This window comes from Eurosta solidaginis, chromosome 4 (genome assembly GCF_040869045.1).
Source record: "Eurosta solidaginis isolate ZX-2024a chromosome 4, ASM4086904v1, whole genome shotgun sequence".
Taxonomy (NCBI): domain Eukaryota; kingdom Metazoa; phylum Arthropoda; class Insecta; order Diptera; family Tephritidae; genus Eurosta; species Eurosta solidaginis.
Window position 1 is genome coordinate 21,920,702 of NC_090322.1, and position 19,338 is coordinate 21,940,039.

A 19,338-nucleotide genomic window follows, 5' to 3' on the forward strand; every position below is an offset into this window, starting at 1 on the left:
TACAAACTACACACGCATATAGCTGGTAACCAAGTAGAAGATTCTAGAGGGAGAAACGTCTAGACATTTTTAGAAATATGCGGACAAGGCAACAGAGAGTATAGAAGCAGAGCAAGCTGAGTAATCAGTAATCAGTTTGATATAAACTCGCAATTAGTTGTGAAGTATAAGTGTTATTGTGAAGTACCTTAAAGTAGTCTTATAAAGACCATTTTGCATTACTGAATATTGGAGTTATTTATTCGACAATTTAGCGATTCGAACGTTTGCAGAAGTTGGAAAAACGCGGAATTTCTCTAAATTCGTTACAATATTATATACAATGTGACTTATAATTGCGATATCTGAAGAACGGTGATACTCACAGAAAAAATTATGAGGAACTTTTTTGTAGAGAATTTGAAGATCTAAAACTTTAGTCTCGAATTATTTTTTTAAATTTATATTGTTTATGGTAAACTTAAGGTCCTCACCAAAATTAAGCTTTGTAGCAATTTTTGTTATCTTATCACTATTTGTATGTCTAAATTAATCGGACTATTTTTATACTCAGTTGAGCAGAGCTCACAGAGTATATTAAGTTTGATTGGATAACGGTTGGTTGTACATATATAAAGGAATCGAGATAGACATAGACTTCCATATATCAAAATAATCAGGATCGAAAAAAAATTTGATTGAGCCATGTCCGTCCGTCCGTCCGTCCGTTAACACGATAACTTGAGTAAATTTTGAGGTATCTTGATGAAATTTGGTATGTAGGTTCCTGAGCACTCATCTCAGATCGCTATTTAAAATGAACGATATCGGACTATAACCACGACCACTTTTTCGATATCGAAAATTTCGAAAAACCGAAAAAGTGCGATAATTCATTACAAAAGACAGCTAAAGCGACGAAACTTGGAAGATGAGTTGAACTTATGACGCAGAATAGAAAATTAGTAAAATTTTGGACAATGGGCGTGGCACCGCCCACTTTTAAAAGAAGGTAATTTAAAACTTTGACAAGCTGTAATTTGGCAGTCGTTGAAGATATCATGATGAAATTTGGCAGGAACGTTACTCCTATTACTATATGTACGCTTAATAAAAATTAGCAAAATCGGAGAAGGACCACGCCCACTTTAAAAAAAAATTTTTTTTTAAGTAAAATTTTAACAAAAAATTTAGTATCTTTACAGTATATAAGTAAATTATGTCAACATTCACCTCCAGTAATGATATGGTGCAACAAAATACAAAAATAAAAGAAAATTTCAAAATGGGCGTGGCTCCGCCCTTTTTCATTTAATTTGTCTAGGATACTTTTAACGCCATAAGCCGAACAAAAATTAACCAATCCTTTTGGAATTTGGTAGGGGCATAGATTTTATGACGTTAACTGTTTTCTGTGAAAATGGGCGAAATCGGTTGATGCCACGCCCAGTTTTTATACACAGTCGTCCGTCTGTCCTTCCGCATGGCCGTTAACACGATAACTTGAGCAAAAATCGACATATCTTTAATGAACTTAGTTCACGTGCTTACTTGAACTCACTTTATCTTGCTATGAAAAATGAACGAAATCCGACTATGACCACGCCCACTTTTTCGATATCGAAAATTACGAAAAATGAAAAAATGCCATAATTCTATACCAAATACGAAAAAAGGGATGAAACATGGTAAGGTAATTGGATTGTTTTATTGACGCGAAATATAACTTTAGAAACAACTTTATAAAATGGTTGTGACACCTACCATATTAAGTAGAAGAAAATGAAAAAGTTCTGCAGAGCGAAATAAAAAACCCTTAAAATCTTGGCAGGTATTACATATATAAATAAATTAGCGGTATCCAACAGATGATGTTCGGGGTCACCCTGGTCCACATTTTGGTCGATATCTGGAAAACACCTTCACACCACTCCCTTTTAAAACTCTCATTAATACCTTTAATTTGATACCCATATCGTACAAACTCATTCTAGAGTCACCCCTGGTCCACCTTTATGGCGATATCTCGAAAAGGCGTACACCTATAGAACTAAGCCCCACGCCCTTTTAAAATACTCATTAACACCTTTCATTTGATACCCATATCGTACAAACATATTCTAAAGTCACCCCTGGTCCACCTTTATGGCGATATCTCGAAAAGGCGAACACCTATAGAAAGAAGGCCCACTCCCTTTTAAAAATACTCATTAACACCTTTCATTTGATACCCATATCATACAAACAAAGTCTAGAGTCACCCCTGGTCCACCTTTATTGCGATACCTCGAAAAGGCGTCCACCTATAGAACTAAGGCCCACTCCCTTTTAAAATACTCATTAACTCCTTTCGTTTGATACCCATATTGCACAAACGAATTCTAGAGTCACCCCTGGCCCACCTTTATGACGATAACTCGAAACGGCGTCCACCAATGGAACTAAGGATTACTCCCTTTTAAAATACTCATTAACACCTTTCTTTTGATACCCATATTGTACAAACAAATTCTAGGGTCACCCCTGCTCCACCTTTATGGCGATATCTCGAACCGGCGTCCACCTATGGAACTAAGGATTACTCCCTTTCAAAATACTCATTAACACCTTTCTTTTGATACCCATATTGTACAAACACATTCTAGGGTCACCCCTAGTCCACCTTTATGGCGATATCTCGAAAATGCGACCACCTATACAACAACCACCACTCCCTTTTAAAACCCTCATTAATACCTTTAATTTGATACCCATATTGTACAAACATATTCTAGAGTCACCCCTGGTCCACCTTTATGGCGATATTTCGAAACGGCGTCCACCTATAGAACTAAGGCCCACTCCCTTTTAAAATACTCATTAACACCTTTCGTTTGATGCCCATATTGTACAAACAAATTCTAGGGTCACCCCTGGTCCACCTTTATGGCGATATCTCGAAACGGCGTCCACCTATGGAACTAAGGATTACTCCCTTTTAAAATACTCATTAACACCTTTCTTTTGATACCCATATTGTACAAACAAATTCTAGGGTCACCCCTGGTCCACCTTTATGGCGATATCTCGAAACGGCGTCCACCTATGGAACTAAGGATTACTCCCTTTTAAAATACTCATTAACACCTTTCATTTGATACCCATATCGTACAAACGCGTTCTAGAGTCACCCCTGGTCCACCTTTATGGCGATATCTCGAAAAGGCGACCACCTATACAACAACCACCACTCCCTTTTAAAACCCTCATTAATACCTTTAATTTGATACCCATATCGTACAAACACATTCTAGAGTCACCCCTGGTCCATCTTTATGGCGATATTTCGAAACGGCATCCACCTATAGAACTAAGGCCCACTCCCTTTTAAAATACTTATTAACACCATTCGTTTGATGCCCATATTGTACAAACAAATTCTAGGGTCACCCCTGGTCCACCTTTGTGGCGATATCTCGAAACGGTGTCCACCTATGGAACTAAGGATTACTCCCTTTTAAAATACTCATTAACACCTTTCATTTGATACCCATATCGTACAAACGCATTCTAGAGTCAACCCTGATCCACCTTTATGGCTATATCCCTAAATGGCGTCCACCTATAGAACTATGGCCCACTCCTTCATAAAATACTCTTTAATGCCTTTCATTTGATACACATTCCGGGGTTTCCCTCGGTTCATTTTCATACATGGTTATTTTCCCTTATGTTGTCACCATAGCTCTCAACTGAATATGTAATGTTCGGTTACACCCGAACTTAACCTTCCTTACTTGTTATTCTTTATTTTAAATACAACACTGACTTTTTGATACTCTTTAATTAGATACTGTGGCCAAAGAGGATAAATTAAAATAAGAGTCACCAGTTTGCTACGAGTGGTGAGTGTCTCGCTGAAAAACAAAAACCCTCTTTTCTGTGGCAATTTGTCCCTCAGCTGTTTGATATTTGTTGGTTATGTTTTATACTTATAAGTTCTCTGATATGGGAAAGATATGCGGCGTTGCGTTTTACGATAAAAGTGCCCCACTATAAACGTTATGACTATATTGATGCCTTATTATCTATATACTTACGTTCTAACTTTGATCTTCAATGCTTGCTCCTTAAGTTTAGCTTCTTCTTCCATTAAGGCCTTCATATTTCGCTGACGCGTCTCTGGATCTTCGTTTTTATGCGTAGTTAGGTGTAAACGTCGCTCCGATCCTAAAGGAAAACCTAAGGGACAAAACTCGCATCTATAAATATTATCACCGACGTGCCTACGTAAATGATTATTCAGTGAAGCTCTTTGCGCAAACGTCTGTACACAGTATTTGCATTTGTATGGTCTTTCACCGGTATGGGTACGTCTATGAACGCGAAGGTTCAAAGGTTTTTTAAATCTATTAAATGCAAACACAACGTTAAGTTGGAATAAATTAAGATATGTACTTAAAAATAGAGAAAAAAGCATAAAGAAAGCCCAACGTCGCGAATAATGGGACAAAGTAATATGTACATCAATTAGCTATTCACAACTGTAGCAATTAAACTAATTTCTCCAATTTTAACACTTTAAGTTTGATATACGCAATAATTACAATATAATTAATTTGTAAAGGCGGTAGCTGCAAATGGCGCTGTCAAACGCGTCAATGCTACGAAAACATTAAGGCATGTAAATCTGATTTAACTCTTATATTAGAAAATTTTAACCAAAATACTCCGTTTTTTTTTTAATTATGTCAAGTAATATGGTGAAGTACAGTACGCCAGTTTGACAGCAGTGATTGCTGTTCGTTGTTGGTATTTCTCCATACATCGACATCTCTGGCTAAAACTAAGTTTTATAACTTACCGCATTTCACAGAAATCACATTTATACGGAGTTTCATCACTATGAAGTAATTTATGTTCTTTCAAAACCGTTCTTGTTTTAAAATGTTTACCACAAATATCGCAGGGGTGGACGGTGATCCCTTCATGAGTTCTGATCGCTTCATTAATTATTTTTATTCTGGAAAAATAACATGAGTACAGACCGATTAAAACTGTATATATAGACACGCCTGCGAGTAAAGTAATAGCAGCGAAAGTGATTAGCAATTGTATCATTTCCTTTCTTCCTGATTTTCGCAAATTAAAAAAAAAAAATTTTATCAAAACCATGTAAGCCAATTTCGAAAACGTTTTCAAAAAAATTAGAAAATTCGAGAAGTTTTCAAGAAAAATTCCAAATTTTTATTTAGAGTTTCGGGAGACTTTTTGAGTGTACAGTTTTGTAGTACAATTCGTTTAAGCCTTTTTTGCTAGACTTAAATGAATGGGATTAAAAAGCTGTATAGGTTAGGTTAGGTTAAGAGGGCGTGCGTGGGTGATACCCACACTTCCACTCGGAGACATTTTTGTCCATTGTGAGTGCCCTCAGTAAGTACAGGGTGGCGGCAAATTCGTTTAGCCCCATTACGTCCTAGCGGTCCTCAACGAACCAGTTGCTTTCCCTGATGAACCCAAGAAGGAGCGAGACGTCCACCTTTCCAACCTCTGCCAGGCTGTCGAAGAAGCGTGAACCCGGAAATCTGAGCCTTCTTCTTTGAAGCGCCGGGCATCGGCAGAGAAAGTGGTAGATCGACTCATCTTCCTCCTCATCCTGACAGCTTCTGCAGAGGGAGCTTGTTGGTAATCGCCACCGCCGGAGCATTGGTACGATAGCACAATGACCTGTGATGACACCCCTAAGTACCATCACCGCAGATTTGTTCAGTTTGAGAAGGAAGCCGGTGCCCTTCCTATCCAAGCATGGCCATAAGGACCTTGAGACTTCGCAGTCAACCCTATTGGTCCATAGTGAGTCCGTTGCCCTGCCATATTCGTCGAATCTCTCTAGGATAAAAAAAGCTGCATACTCAAAACGTCTTCTAAAACTAAATATATTTTTTTTTATTTTCTTGAAAATTTTCAAATACTTGTCAAGATTTCCAAATTTATCTGAAATTTTATTGAAATTCCTATGGTAGACTACCAAACAGAATTGAAGTATTCTACACAAAATTATCGAAAACTCTAAAAAATTAACCTTCATCAATTACAATAAGAAACAATAAAAAACACGATGAATTTTCGATGGAAAATACATCAATTTTGATTTTATTTTTAAATGTAGTGATATCTGTGTGAAAAATTACACATTTAGTGAATATGAAATTATTTCATCCATTCAACATTTTTCATCTTCGGTTATTTCGATTTCATCCTCTTCTATTATTTGATCGTTTGAGCGTAAAGTGAAGTACACATTCAACAGCTTTTTCGATGTTTCGGACTAAGCCGGTTTCTGATGTCACTATGCACAAACGCCCCGTTCCAAAATAGACGCTCGAGCAACGCAGTTGATGCTGGAATCTTGAAATAATCCATTGCGAATTCAGCTAGCTTATTGCGTCCCAGCTCGCCAGCGTAGTGCAAAAATGTTTTCGATGAAGTGATTTTTTTGCGGTTCAAATTGGCGAACGTTCCTTCATCTGCGGTAAATTGACGTAGCGATTCAAGTTCAGGTGCTTCGCATTTGGCAAAAACGTGACCGGTAACTTCTTTTCGTTGATCTTCACTTAATCTTTTACCACGATATACAGGATGAAACAAGTTCGCGGTCATGGTTACAATGTTTAGGGTATCGCTCTTTTTTATACAAAAATCCAAGAATTCACGCAATTCAACCGGTCCTTCCTGCGAAAATTTGATTCATTCTTCAGCGGCATCAGCAGCGGATGTGGTACTTGTTTGGCAAAAATTTGTCAATTCAGCCACTGGATTTAATAAATCATGTTACTGTTTGACCGATGCGAGAAATTCTTGATTAAATAGAATTGAGGATACAGTCGGTTTTAGTCTTGTTGCATGCTGGTCGAACTCTGCTTCATTTTCGCAGCGACGGTAACCGTCTTCATCGCCGGCAAATTGTTGAAAAACGATTTGGGGGCATCTCGTTGGCTCGTCCATCGTGTTGCACATGATAACACTGGCTTATTACCACTCGCTTTCAACAAACGATCCTCCAAACCAGTTCGTTTGAAGTCCGTTTAGACAGTCATAATGTTTGTCATCACACTGGAATTATCCTTTAGTTTCAGTATGTCCCCAGCAAACAAGTTTGGGCATTTCCCATATTTTGCATGGAATAGGCATTATCAGTCAAAACAGCATAAACGGTTGCATCGTAGCGATCCTTTGCTAGCTCAATTGCATTTTTCAATGCAACAAACAAATTTGCACCGATCTCGCGAATGCCCGAAAAATCATAGGCTTCTAAAAAAAAAACCTTTCGATCATCCGCCGTTGCGAGCATCATTGCAACGTAGTGATGATTGCCTGCAGAGTTTTGCCAACCGTCGATCAGCAACGTTGATTTCTTGTTCATTCTTTTAACTAGCAATACTTTATTGGATTTCTCGATTGCTTCATGGGCCTAGTCAAGCAATTTTCCTGCCAACAGACGACTGTTCGGTGGCTCATGTGCTGGACGCAGCGCTTTCACCAACTTTTTGAAATTAATCGAATCAGCTCCTCGGAACGGTACATTGCAACCATAAAAAACAACGCTGTGAGCGAATCAAGCTGATTTTTTTCGGCCGGCTTCACTTCATCCATAAAACGTTTCAATTTTTGTTGCTTCGGTTTCCGATGTTGACCGCTAAATTATAATTAATTTTAAAAAATCAGTCCACCACTGTACATTATAAATATAAAAAAATAACGTACATGATGTAAATTAGAACTTAATCTTGAACTCGGACGTAAATCTTCGCTGTCAGTGACAAGTGCTTGCAATTCGCTGTTCACTGAGTCAATGACTATATCGTCGGCAGATGGGGCATTGCCAGCAGATTCATTTTCCTCAATGTTGTCGAAACCACATTTTCAATAGATATACAAATGTACAAAACATATAGATATCCAAACACTTGGCATTAAATTCACAAAAATATTAGAAAAATGAATATTACCGATGGCTTAGTAAACGTGCTTTTGCGGTGTTTGTGATGAGTTTTGCCGCAATTCTTCCATTGTTTTCAATCTTTTCATAACCTGTCCATTGGTCGTGCATTGGTCGGCCTCCTGACGATGTTGATGGTAATGATTTGCCAGCAGATTGTTGTTGTTGTAGCGATAAGGTTTATCCCCAAGGGCTTTGGGGAGTGTTATCGATGTGATGGTCCTTTGCCGGATACAGATCCGGTACGCTCCGGTAACACAGCACCCTTAAGGTGCTAGCCCGACCATCTCAGAAACGATTTATATGCCCACATTAAACCTTCAGGCCATCCCTCCCTCCCCACCCCCAAGTTCCATGAGGAGCTTGGGGTCGCCAGAGCCTCGTCTGTTAGTGAAACAGGATTCCCCGCGGATAGGTGAGGTTGACAACCCAGCAAACACAGTTTATAACGTTAGGGAAATATTGTAATTTTACATTATGCATTTCGAATCGAAAACTAGGTTAGAGAACTAGGTTAGAATTCGACTGTGAAACGATTCGAAAAGTTGTGTGGAAATATTATAAGTTGGGAAATAAGTTTTTTATTTGTAATAGTAAATAATAGGAAGTGAAAATTAATCAAAAAAACTTAAAAAAGGAAAGCAAGCAGATTATTGAAGTGATATTTGAATGGCATGAATAAAACGCTTCCTCATCCGTACCTCAAACCAACGCTGAGCTCGATTTTTAAGTGCGGTTTTAATTTATTATAATAGAAAAAGCCTATGAAATAGGTTCATTCTTAATACATAAGCTTATAACCAAATAAAAGTATTTGATATAATGAAACAATGAAAATTTCGCTGATTTTAAATAATTGAACTTAATTGCGCATCACTTCAAAATTCTCATCAGAAACTCATTAGAAATTGATGTTGGAATTTGATTAGAATTCGATTAGAATTCTAGCCCCTTTCTCGATATCGAGAACGAAGTTCCCTTTTTGTCGAGAATGCTATAATTCGCGACAGTTTCCCAAATCGTCTTCTAACCTTCTACCTTAGAGAAATACATTAGAATTCGATTCGTCTTCTAATAGTTTTCTAACCTAAATGTTTCTTGGGAATTGGGTTTGGAGAAGCTATATATTGCGCTGGCAACCTGAAAGGGTTGCGCTACACAGCCCCTTGAATCTGGTATTTTAGTCGCCTCTTACGACAGGCATACCTACCGCGGGTATATTCTGACCCCCTAACCCGCTGGAGGTTTTTTGCCAGCAGATTCATTTGTTGTCGAAAACACACTTTTCACTAGATATACAAATGTACAAAACATATAGATATCCAAAAACTTGACATTAAATTCACAAAAATATTAGAAAAATGAACATTACCGATAGCTTAGTAAACGTGCTTTTGCGGTGTTTGTGATAAGTTTTGAGCAATTGATGCATTTTGCCGCAATTCTTCCATTGCTTTCAATCTTTTCATAACCAGTCCATTAGTCGTGCATTGGTCGGCCTCCTGACGATGTCGATGGTAATGATTTGCCACCTTGTGACATTAACTTTTAAAATGCGCTTGACATTTTAAAAATAAATATCGAATAATTCGATAATTTTTACGATAAATGAAGTACAAAATAAAAATGTAAGTGATGAAATTATGAGTACGACAGTGGCAGGAAAACCCTGCAAAAATTGTTGGATAACGTGTTCCATTTTCTTCATGTTGGAGTAGTCTAACAATACTCCTTTGCAACGCGTTTGCGGACCACCATCAGCCGATCATTACTCGTTTTTTAACGACCGTGATCACGACACGATGACGATCGAACAGAGTTGCCAAAAGTAAAATATTGCATACAAATATGTAACTGATAATAAAATTTTACTATGGCAACTCTGATAAAATGCAACAGCGCACTGGTTTTATGTATACATACTATAGTATAGAGAAATATTACTTTCTTTATTCACGCAAATGCTAAATAACATAAGAATATTCGTAGTATAAAATATAACAGTTTTTTGCACCTCTTCATTTACTTTCATTATACCTTTCATGAAAATGAAATGGTATATTAATTTCGTCACGAAACCGAAAATTGTAAGTTCTTAAAGGAAAATAGATAGACCCACCATTAAGTACACCGAAATAATCAGGTTGAAGAGCTGAGTTGTTTTAGCCATGTCCGTCTGTCCGTCTGTCTGTTTGTATGCAAACTAGTCCCTCAATTTTTGAGATATCGTGATAAAATTTGGTGAGCAGGTGTATTTGGGTGTCCGATTAGACATTTGTCGGAACCGACCGGATCGGACCACTATAGCATATATCCTCCATACAACCGATTTTTCAGAAAAAGAGGATTTTTGTAATATCTTACCCAATTTAACAGATTGAAGCTTCAAACTTCACCATATACTTTCGTATATTGAACATATTGTTGCCTGAAAAAATTTATGAGATCGGTCGTATATATAGTATATATCCCCCACAACCGATTGTTCAGATAAGGAACTTTTCGTAATTACTGCCCTATTTTAAGAGCTAGAGGCTTCAAATTTCAGCGAATGCTTACGTATATAGCATATATTGTTGTCTGAAAAAATCATAAAGATCGGTGGTATATATAGTATATATATGGTGGTATATATAGTATATATATATAGTATATATATATATATTTTCGCAAACTTTAGCCCCATTTTAACAGCTAGAAGCTTCAAATTTCACCGAATATTTACTTATATAGCATATATTGTTGTCTGAAAAAATCATAGAGATCGGTTGTATATATATTATATATCTCATACAACCGATTGTTCAGATAAGAAACTTTTCGCAATTTCTACCCCATTTTAACAGCTATAAGCTTCAAATTTCACCGATTGCTTACGTATATAGCATATATTGTTGTCTGAAAAAATCATAGAGATCGGTTGTATATATAGTATATATCTCATACAACCGATTGTTCAGATAAGAAACTTTTCGCAATTTCTACCCCATTTTAACAGCTATAAGCTTCAAATTTCACTGATTGCTTACGTATATAGCATATATTGTTGTCTGAAAAAATCATAGAGATCGGTTCTATATATAGTATATATCTCATACAACCGATTGTTCAGATAAGAAACTTTTCGCAATTTCTACCCCATTTTAACAGCTAGAAGCTTCAAATTTCACCAACTGCTTACGTGTATAGCATATATTGATGTCTGAAAAAATCATTGAGATCGGTGATATACATAGTATATATCTCATACAACCGATTGTTCAGATAAGAAACTTTGCGCAATTTCTGCCCCGTTTTAACAGTTAGAAGCTTCAAATTTCACAAAATGCTTTCGTATATAGCATATATTGTTGTCTGAAAAAATCATAGAGATCGGTGGTATATATATTATATACTTCATATAAACTGTCATATTGACCCCTTTTTTACGGCTAGAAGCTTCAAGATTCATCAAATTTCATCAAATAGTTACGTTTACGTCATATATTTTTGAAATACGTGATTCGTAGCCATAGTTTTTACATGCAGACCACAAAAAACGTGAAGCTTTGCATCCTCACACAGATTACCTACCTATTTTTATACCTTTCATGAAAATGAAATGGTATATTAATTTCGTCACGAAACCGAAAATTGTAAGTCCTTAAAGGAAAATAGATAGACCCACCATTAAGTATACCGAAATAATCAGGTTGAAGAGCTGAGTTGTTTTAGCCATGTCCGTCTGTCCGTCTGTCCGTCTGTCTGTTTGTATGCAAACTAGTCCCTCAATTTTTGAGATATCTTGATAAAATTTGGTGAGCAGGTGTATTTGGGTGTCCGATTAGACATTTGTCGGAACCGACCGGATCGGACCACTATAGCATATATCCTCCATACAACCGATTTTTCAGAACGAGGATTTTTGTAATATCTTACCCAATTTAACAGATTGAAGCTTCAAACTTCACCATATACTTTCGTATATTGAACATATTGTTGCCTGAAAAAATTTATGAGATCGGTCGTATATATAGTATATATCCCCCACAACCGATTGTTCAGATAAGGAACTTTTCGTAATTACTGCCCTATTTTAAGAGCTAGAGGCTTCAAATTTCAGCGAATGCTTACGTATATAGCATATATTGTTGTCTGAAAAAATCATAAAGATCGGTGGTATATATAGTATATATATGGTGGTATATATAGTATATATATAGTATATATATATATATTTTCGCAAATTTTAGCCCCATTTTAACAGCTAGAAGCTTCAAATTTCACCGAATATTTACTTATATAGCATATATTGTTGTCTGAAAAAATCATAGAGATCGGTTGTATATATAGTATATATCTCATACAACCGATTGTTCAGATAAGAAACTTTTCGCAATTTCTACCCCATTTTAACAGCTATAAGCTTCAAATTTCACCGATTGCTTACGAATATAGCATATATTGTTGTCTGAAAAAATCATAGAGATCGGTTGTATATATAGTATATATCTCATACAACCGATTGTTCAGATAAGAAACTTTTCGCAATTTCTACCCCATTTTAACAGCTATAAGCTTCAAATTTCACTGATTGCTTACGTATATAGCATATATTGTTGTCTGAAAAAATCATAGAGATCGGTTCTATATATAGTATATATCTCATACAACCGATTGTTCAGATAAGAAACTTTTCGCAATTTCTACCCCATTTTAACAGCTAGAAGCTTCAAATTTCACCAACTGCTTACGTGTATAGCATATATTGATGTCTGAAAAAATCATTGAGATCGGTGATATACATAGTATATATCTCATACAACCGATTGTTCAGATAAGAAACTTTGCGCAATTTCTGCCCCGTTTTAACAGTTAGAAGCTTCAAATTTCACAAAATGCTTTCGTATATAGCATATATTGTTGTCTGAAAAAATCATAGAGATCGGTGGTATATATATTATATACTTCATATAAACTGTCATATTGACCCCTTTTTTACGGCTAGAAGCTTCAAGATTCATCAAATTTCATCAAATAGTTACGTTTACGTCATATATTTTTGAAATACGTGATTCGTAGACATAGTTTTTACATGCAGACCACAAAAAACGTGAAGCTTTCCATCCTCACACAGATTACCTACCTATTTTTATACCCTTCATGAAAATGAAATGGTATATTAATTTCGTCACGAAACCGAAAATTGTAATTCCTTAAAGGAAAATAGATAGACCCACCATTAAGTATACCGAAATAATCAGGTTGAAGAGCTGAGTTTTTTTAGCCATGTCCGTCTGTCCGTCTGTCTGTTTGTATGCAAACTAGTCCCTCAATTTTTGAGATATCGTGATAAAATTTGGTGAGCAGGTGTATTTGGGTGTCCGATTAGACATTTGTCGGAACCGACCGGATCGGACCACTATAGCATATATCCTCCATACAACCGATTTTTCAGAAAAAGAGGATTTTTGTAATATCTTACCCAATTTAACAGATTGAAGCTTCAAACTTCACAATATACTTTCGTATATTGAACATATTGTTGCCTGAAAAAATTTATGAGATCGGTCGTATATATAGTATATATCCCCCACAACCGATTGTTCAGATAGGGAACTTTTCGTAATTACTGCCCTATTTTAAGAGCTAGAGGCTTCAAATTTCAGCGAATGCTTACGTATATAGCATATATTGTTGTCTGAAAAAATCATAAAGATCGGTGGTATATATAGTATATATATGGTGGTATATATAGTATATATATAGTATATATATATATATTTTCGCAAATTTTAGCCCCATTTTAACAGCTAGAAGCTTCAAATTTCACCGAATATTTACTTATATAGCATATATTGTTGTCTGAAAAAATCATAGAGATCGGTTGTATATATAGTATATATCTCATACAACCGATTGTTCAGATAAGAAACTTTTCGCAATTTCTACCCCATTTTAACAGCTATAAGCTTCAAATTTCACCGATTGCTTACGTATATAGCATATATTGTTGTCTGAAAAAATCATAGAGATCGGTTGTATATATAGTATATATCTCATACAACCGATTGTTCAGATAAGAAACTTTTCGCAATTTCTACCCCATTTTAACAGCTATAAGCTTCAAATTTCACTGATTGCTTACGTATATAGCATATATTGTTGTCTGAAAAAATCATAGAGATCGGTTCTATATATAGTATATATCTCATACAACCGATTGTTCAGATAAGAAACTTTTCGCAATTTCTACCCCATTTTAACAGCTAGAAGCTTCAAATTTCACCAACTGCTTCAGTGTATAGCATATATTGATGTCTGAAAAAATCATTGAGATCGGTGATATACATAGTATATATCTCATACAACCGATTGTTCAGATAAGAAACTTTGCGCAATTTCTGCCCCGTTTTAACAGTTAGAAGCTTCAAATTTCACAAAATGCTTTCGTATATAGCATATATTGTTGTCTGAAAAAATCATAGAGATCGGTGGTATATATATTATATACTTCATATAAACTGTCATATTGACCCCTTTTTTACGGCTAGAAGCTTCAAGATTCATCAAATTTCATCAAATAGTTACGTTTACGTCATATATTTTTGAAATACGTGATTCGTAGCCATAGTTTTTACATGCAGACCACAAAAAACGTGAAGCTTTGCATCCTCACACAGATTACCTACCTATTTTTATACCTTTCATGAAAATGAAATGGTATATTAATTTCGTCACGAAACCGAAAATTGTAAGTCCTTAAAGGAAAATAGATAGACCCACCATTAAGTATACCGAAATAATCAGGTTGAAGAGCTGAGTTGTTTTAGCCATGTCCGTCTGTCCGTCTGTCTGTTTGTATGCAAACTAGTCCCTCAATTTTTGAGATATCGTGATAAAATTTGGTGAGCAGGTGTATTTGGGTGTCCGATTAGACATTTGTCGGAACCGACCGGATCGGACCACTATAGCATATATCCTCCATACAACCGATTTTTCAGAAAAAGAGGATTTTTGTAATATCTTACCCAATTTAACAGATTGAAGCTTCAAACTTCACCATATACTTTCGTATATTGAACATATTGTTGCCTGAAAAAATTTATGAGATCGGTCGTATATATAGTATATATCCCCCGCAACCGATTGTTCAGATAAGGAACTTTTCGTAATTACTGCCCTATTTTAAGAGCTAGAGGCTTCAAATTTCAGCGAATGCTTACGTATATAGCATATATTGTTGTCTGAAAAAATCATAAAGATCGGTGGTATATATAGTATATATATGGTGGTATATATAGTATATATATATAGTATATATATATATATATTTTCGCAAATTTTAGCCCCATTTTAACAGCTAGAAGCTTCAAATTTCACCGAATATTTACTTATATAGCATATATTGTTGTCTGAAAAAATCATAGAGATCGGTTGTATATATAGTATATATCTCATACAACCGATTGTTCAGATAAGAAACTTTTCGCAATTTCTACCCCATTTTAACAGCTATAAGCTTCAAATTTCACCGATTGCTTACGTATATAGCATATATTGTTGTCTGAAAAAATCATAGAGATCGGTTGTATATATAGTATATATCTCATACAACCGATTGTTCAGATAAGAAACTTTTCGCAATTTCTACCCCATTTTAACAGCTATAAGCTTCAAATTTCACTGATTGCTTACGTATATAGCATATATTGTTGTCTGAAAAAATCATAGAGATCGGTTCTATATATAGTATATATCTCATACAACCGATTGTTCAGATAAGAAATTTTTCGCAATTTCTACCCCATTTTAACAGCTAGAAGCTTCAAATTTCACCAACTGCTTACGTGTATAGCATATATTGATGTCTGAAAAAATCATTGCGATCGGTGATATACATAGTATATATCTCATACAACCGATTGTTCAGATAAGAAACTTTGCGCAATTTCTGCCCCGTTTTAACAGTTAGAAGCTTCAAATTTCACAAAATGCTTTCGTATATAGCATATATTGTTGTCTGAAAAAATCATAGAGATCGGTGGTATATATATTATATACTTCATATAAACTGTCATATTGACCCCTTTTTTACGGCTAGAAGCTTCAAGATTCATCAAATTTCATCAAATAGTTACGTTTACGTCATATATTTTTGAAATACGTGATTCGTAGCCATAGTTTTTACATGCAGACCACAAAAAACGTGAAGCTTTGCATCCTCACACAGATTACCTACCTATTTTTATACCTTTCATGAAAATGAAATGGTATATTAATTTCGTCACGAAACCGAATATTGTAAGTCCTTAAAGGAAAATAGATAGACCCACCATTAAGTATACCGAAATAATCAGGTTGAAGAGCTGAGTTGTTTTAGCCATGTCCGTCTGTCCGTCTGTCCGTCTGTCTGTTTGTATGCAAACTAGTCCCTCAATTTTTGAGATATCTTGATAAAATTTGGTGAGCAGGTGTATTTGGGTGTCCGATTAGACATTTGTCGGAACCGACCGGATCGGACCACTATAGCATATATCCTCCATACAACCGATTTTTCAGAAAAAGAGGATTTTTGTAATATCTCACCCAATTTAACAGATTGAAGCTTCAAACTTCACCATATACTTTCGTATATTGAACATATTGTTGCCTGCAAAAATTTATGAGATCGGTCGTATATATAGTATATATCCCCCACAACCGATTGTTCAGATAAGGAACTTTTCGTAATTACTGCCCTATTTTAAGAGCTAGAGGCTTCAAATTTCAGCGAATGCTTACGTATATAGCATATATTGTTGTCTGAAAAAATCATAAAGATCGGTGGTATATATAGTATATATATATATATTTCGCAAATTTTATCCCCATTTTAACAGCTAGAAGCTTCAAATTTCACCGAATATTTACTTATATAGCATATATTGTTGTCTGAAAAAATCATAGAGATCGGTTGTATATATAGTATATATCTCATACAACCGATTGTTCAGATAAGAAACTTTTCGCAATTTCTACCCCATTTTAACAGCTATAAGCTTCAAATTTCACCGATTGCTTACGAATATAGCATATATTGTTGTCTGAAAAAATCATAGAGATCGGTTGTATATATAGTATATATCTCATACAACCGATTGTTCAGATAAGAAACTTTTCGCAATTTCTACCCCATTTTAACAGCTATAAGCTTCAAATTTCACTGATTGCTTACGTATATAGCATATATTGTTGTCTGAAAAAATCATAGAGATCGGTTCTATATATAGTATATATCTCATACAACCGATTGTTCAGATAAGAAACTTTTCGCAATTTCTACCCCATTTTAACAGCTAGAAGCTTCAAATTTCACCAACTGCTTACGTGTATAGCATATATTGATGTCTGAAAAAATCATTGAGATCGGTGATATACATAGTATATATCTCATACAACCGTTTATTCAGATAAGAAACTTTGCGCAATTTCTGCCCCGTTTTAACAGTTAGAAGCTTCAAATTTCACAAAATGCTTACGTATATAGCATATATTGTTGTCTGAAAAAATCATAGAGATCGGTGGTATATATATTATATACTTCATATAAACTGTCATATTGACCCCTTTTTTACGGCTAGAAGCTTCAAGATTCATCAAATTTCATCAAATAGTTACGTTTACGTCATATATTTTTGAAATACGTGATTCGTAGCCATAGTTTTTACATGCAGACCACAAAAAACGTGAAGCTTTCCATCCTCACACAGATTACCTACCTATTTTTATACCTTTCATGAAAATGAAATGGTATATTAATTTCGTCACGAAACCGAAAATTGTAAGTCCTTAAAGGAAAATAGATAGACCCACCATTAAGTATACCGAAATAATCAGGTTGAAGAGCTGCGTTTTTTTAGCCATGTCCGTCTGTCCGTCTGTCCGTCTGTCTGTTTGTATGCAAACTAGTCCCTCAATTTTTGAGATATCGTGATAAAATTTGGTGAGCAGGTGTATTTGGGTGTCCGATTAGACATTTGTCGGAACCGACCGGATCGGACCACTATAGCATATATCCTCCATACAACCGATTTTTCAGAAAAAGAGGATTTTTGTAATATCTTACCCAATTTAACAGATTGAAGCTTCAAACTTCACAATATACTTTCGTATATTGAACATATTGTTGCCTGAAAAAATTTATGAGATCGGTCGTATATATAGTATATATCCCCCACAACCGATTGTTCAGATAAGGAACTTTTCGTAATTACTGCCCTATTTTAAGAGCTAGAGGCTTCAAATTTCAACGAATGCTTACGTATATAGATCGGTGGTATATATAGTATATATATGGTGGTATATATAATATATATATATAGTATATATATATATATTTTCGCAAATTTTAGCCCCATTTTAACAGCTAGAAGCTTCAAATTTCACCGAATGTTTACTTATATAGCATATATTGTTGTCTGAAAAAATCATAGAGATCGGTTGTATATATAGTATATATCTCATACAACCGATTGTTCAGATAAGAAACTTTTCGCAATTTCTACCCCATTTTAACAGCTATAAGCTTCAAATTTCACCGATTGCTTACGTATATAGCATATATTGTTGTCTGAAAAAATCATAGAGATCGGTTGTATATATAGTATATATCTCATACAACCGATTGTTCAGATAAGAAACTTTTCGCAATTTCTACCCCATTTTAACAGCTATAAGCTTCAAATTTCACTGATTGCTTACGTATATAGCATATATTGTTGTCTGAAAAAATCATAGAGATCGGTTCTATATATAGTATATATCTCATACAACCGATTGTTCAGATAAGAAACTTTTCGCAATTTCTACCCCATTTTAACAGCTAGAAGCTTCAAATTTCACTGATTGCTTACGTATATAGCATATATTGTTGTCTGAAAAAATCATAGAGATCGGTTGTATATATAGTATATATCTCATACAACCGATTGTTCAGATAAGAAACTTTTCGCAATTTCTACCCCATTTTAACAGCTATAAGCTTCAAATTTCACTGATTGCTTACGTATATAGCATATATTGTTGTCTGAAAAAATCATAGAGATCGGTTCTATATATAGTATATATCTCATACAACCGATTGTTCAGATAAGAAACTTTTCGCAATTTCTACCCCATTTTAACAGCTAGAAGCTTCAAATTTCACCAACTGCTTCAGTGTATAGCATATATTGATGTCTGATAAAATCATTGAGATCGGTGGTATACATAGTATATATCTCATACAACCGATTGTTCAGATAAGAAACTTTGCGCAATTTCTGCCCCGTTTTAACAGTTAGAAGCTTCAAATTTCACAAAATGCTTTCGTATATAGCATATATTGTTGTCTGAAAAAATCATAGAGATCGGTGGTATAT

At 35.1% G+C, this 19,338-nt stretch overlaps 1 protein-coding gene across 1 annotated transcript in view; it reads right to left on the bottom strand.

Annotated features, from left to right (window-relative positions):
• The window catches only part of LOC137249242 (zinc finger protein 665-like), a 50,185-nt gene that overhangs the window by 11,863 nt on the left and 18,984 nt on the right, over nucleotides 1-19,338 (bottom strand). Inside the window, exons 4-5 of the mRNA XM_067780556.1 lie at nucleotides 4,823-4,981; nucleotides 4,059-4,367 (exon numbers count right to left, since the gene is read on the bottom strand). Of these exons, the coding sequence (XP_067636657.1) occupies nucleotides 4,059-4,367; nucleotides 4,823-4,981 (468 nt within the window). The remainder of the gene's footprint in view (nucleotides 1-4,058; nucleotides 4,368-4,822; nucleotides 4,982-19,338) is intronic.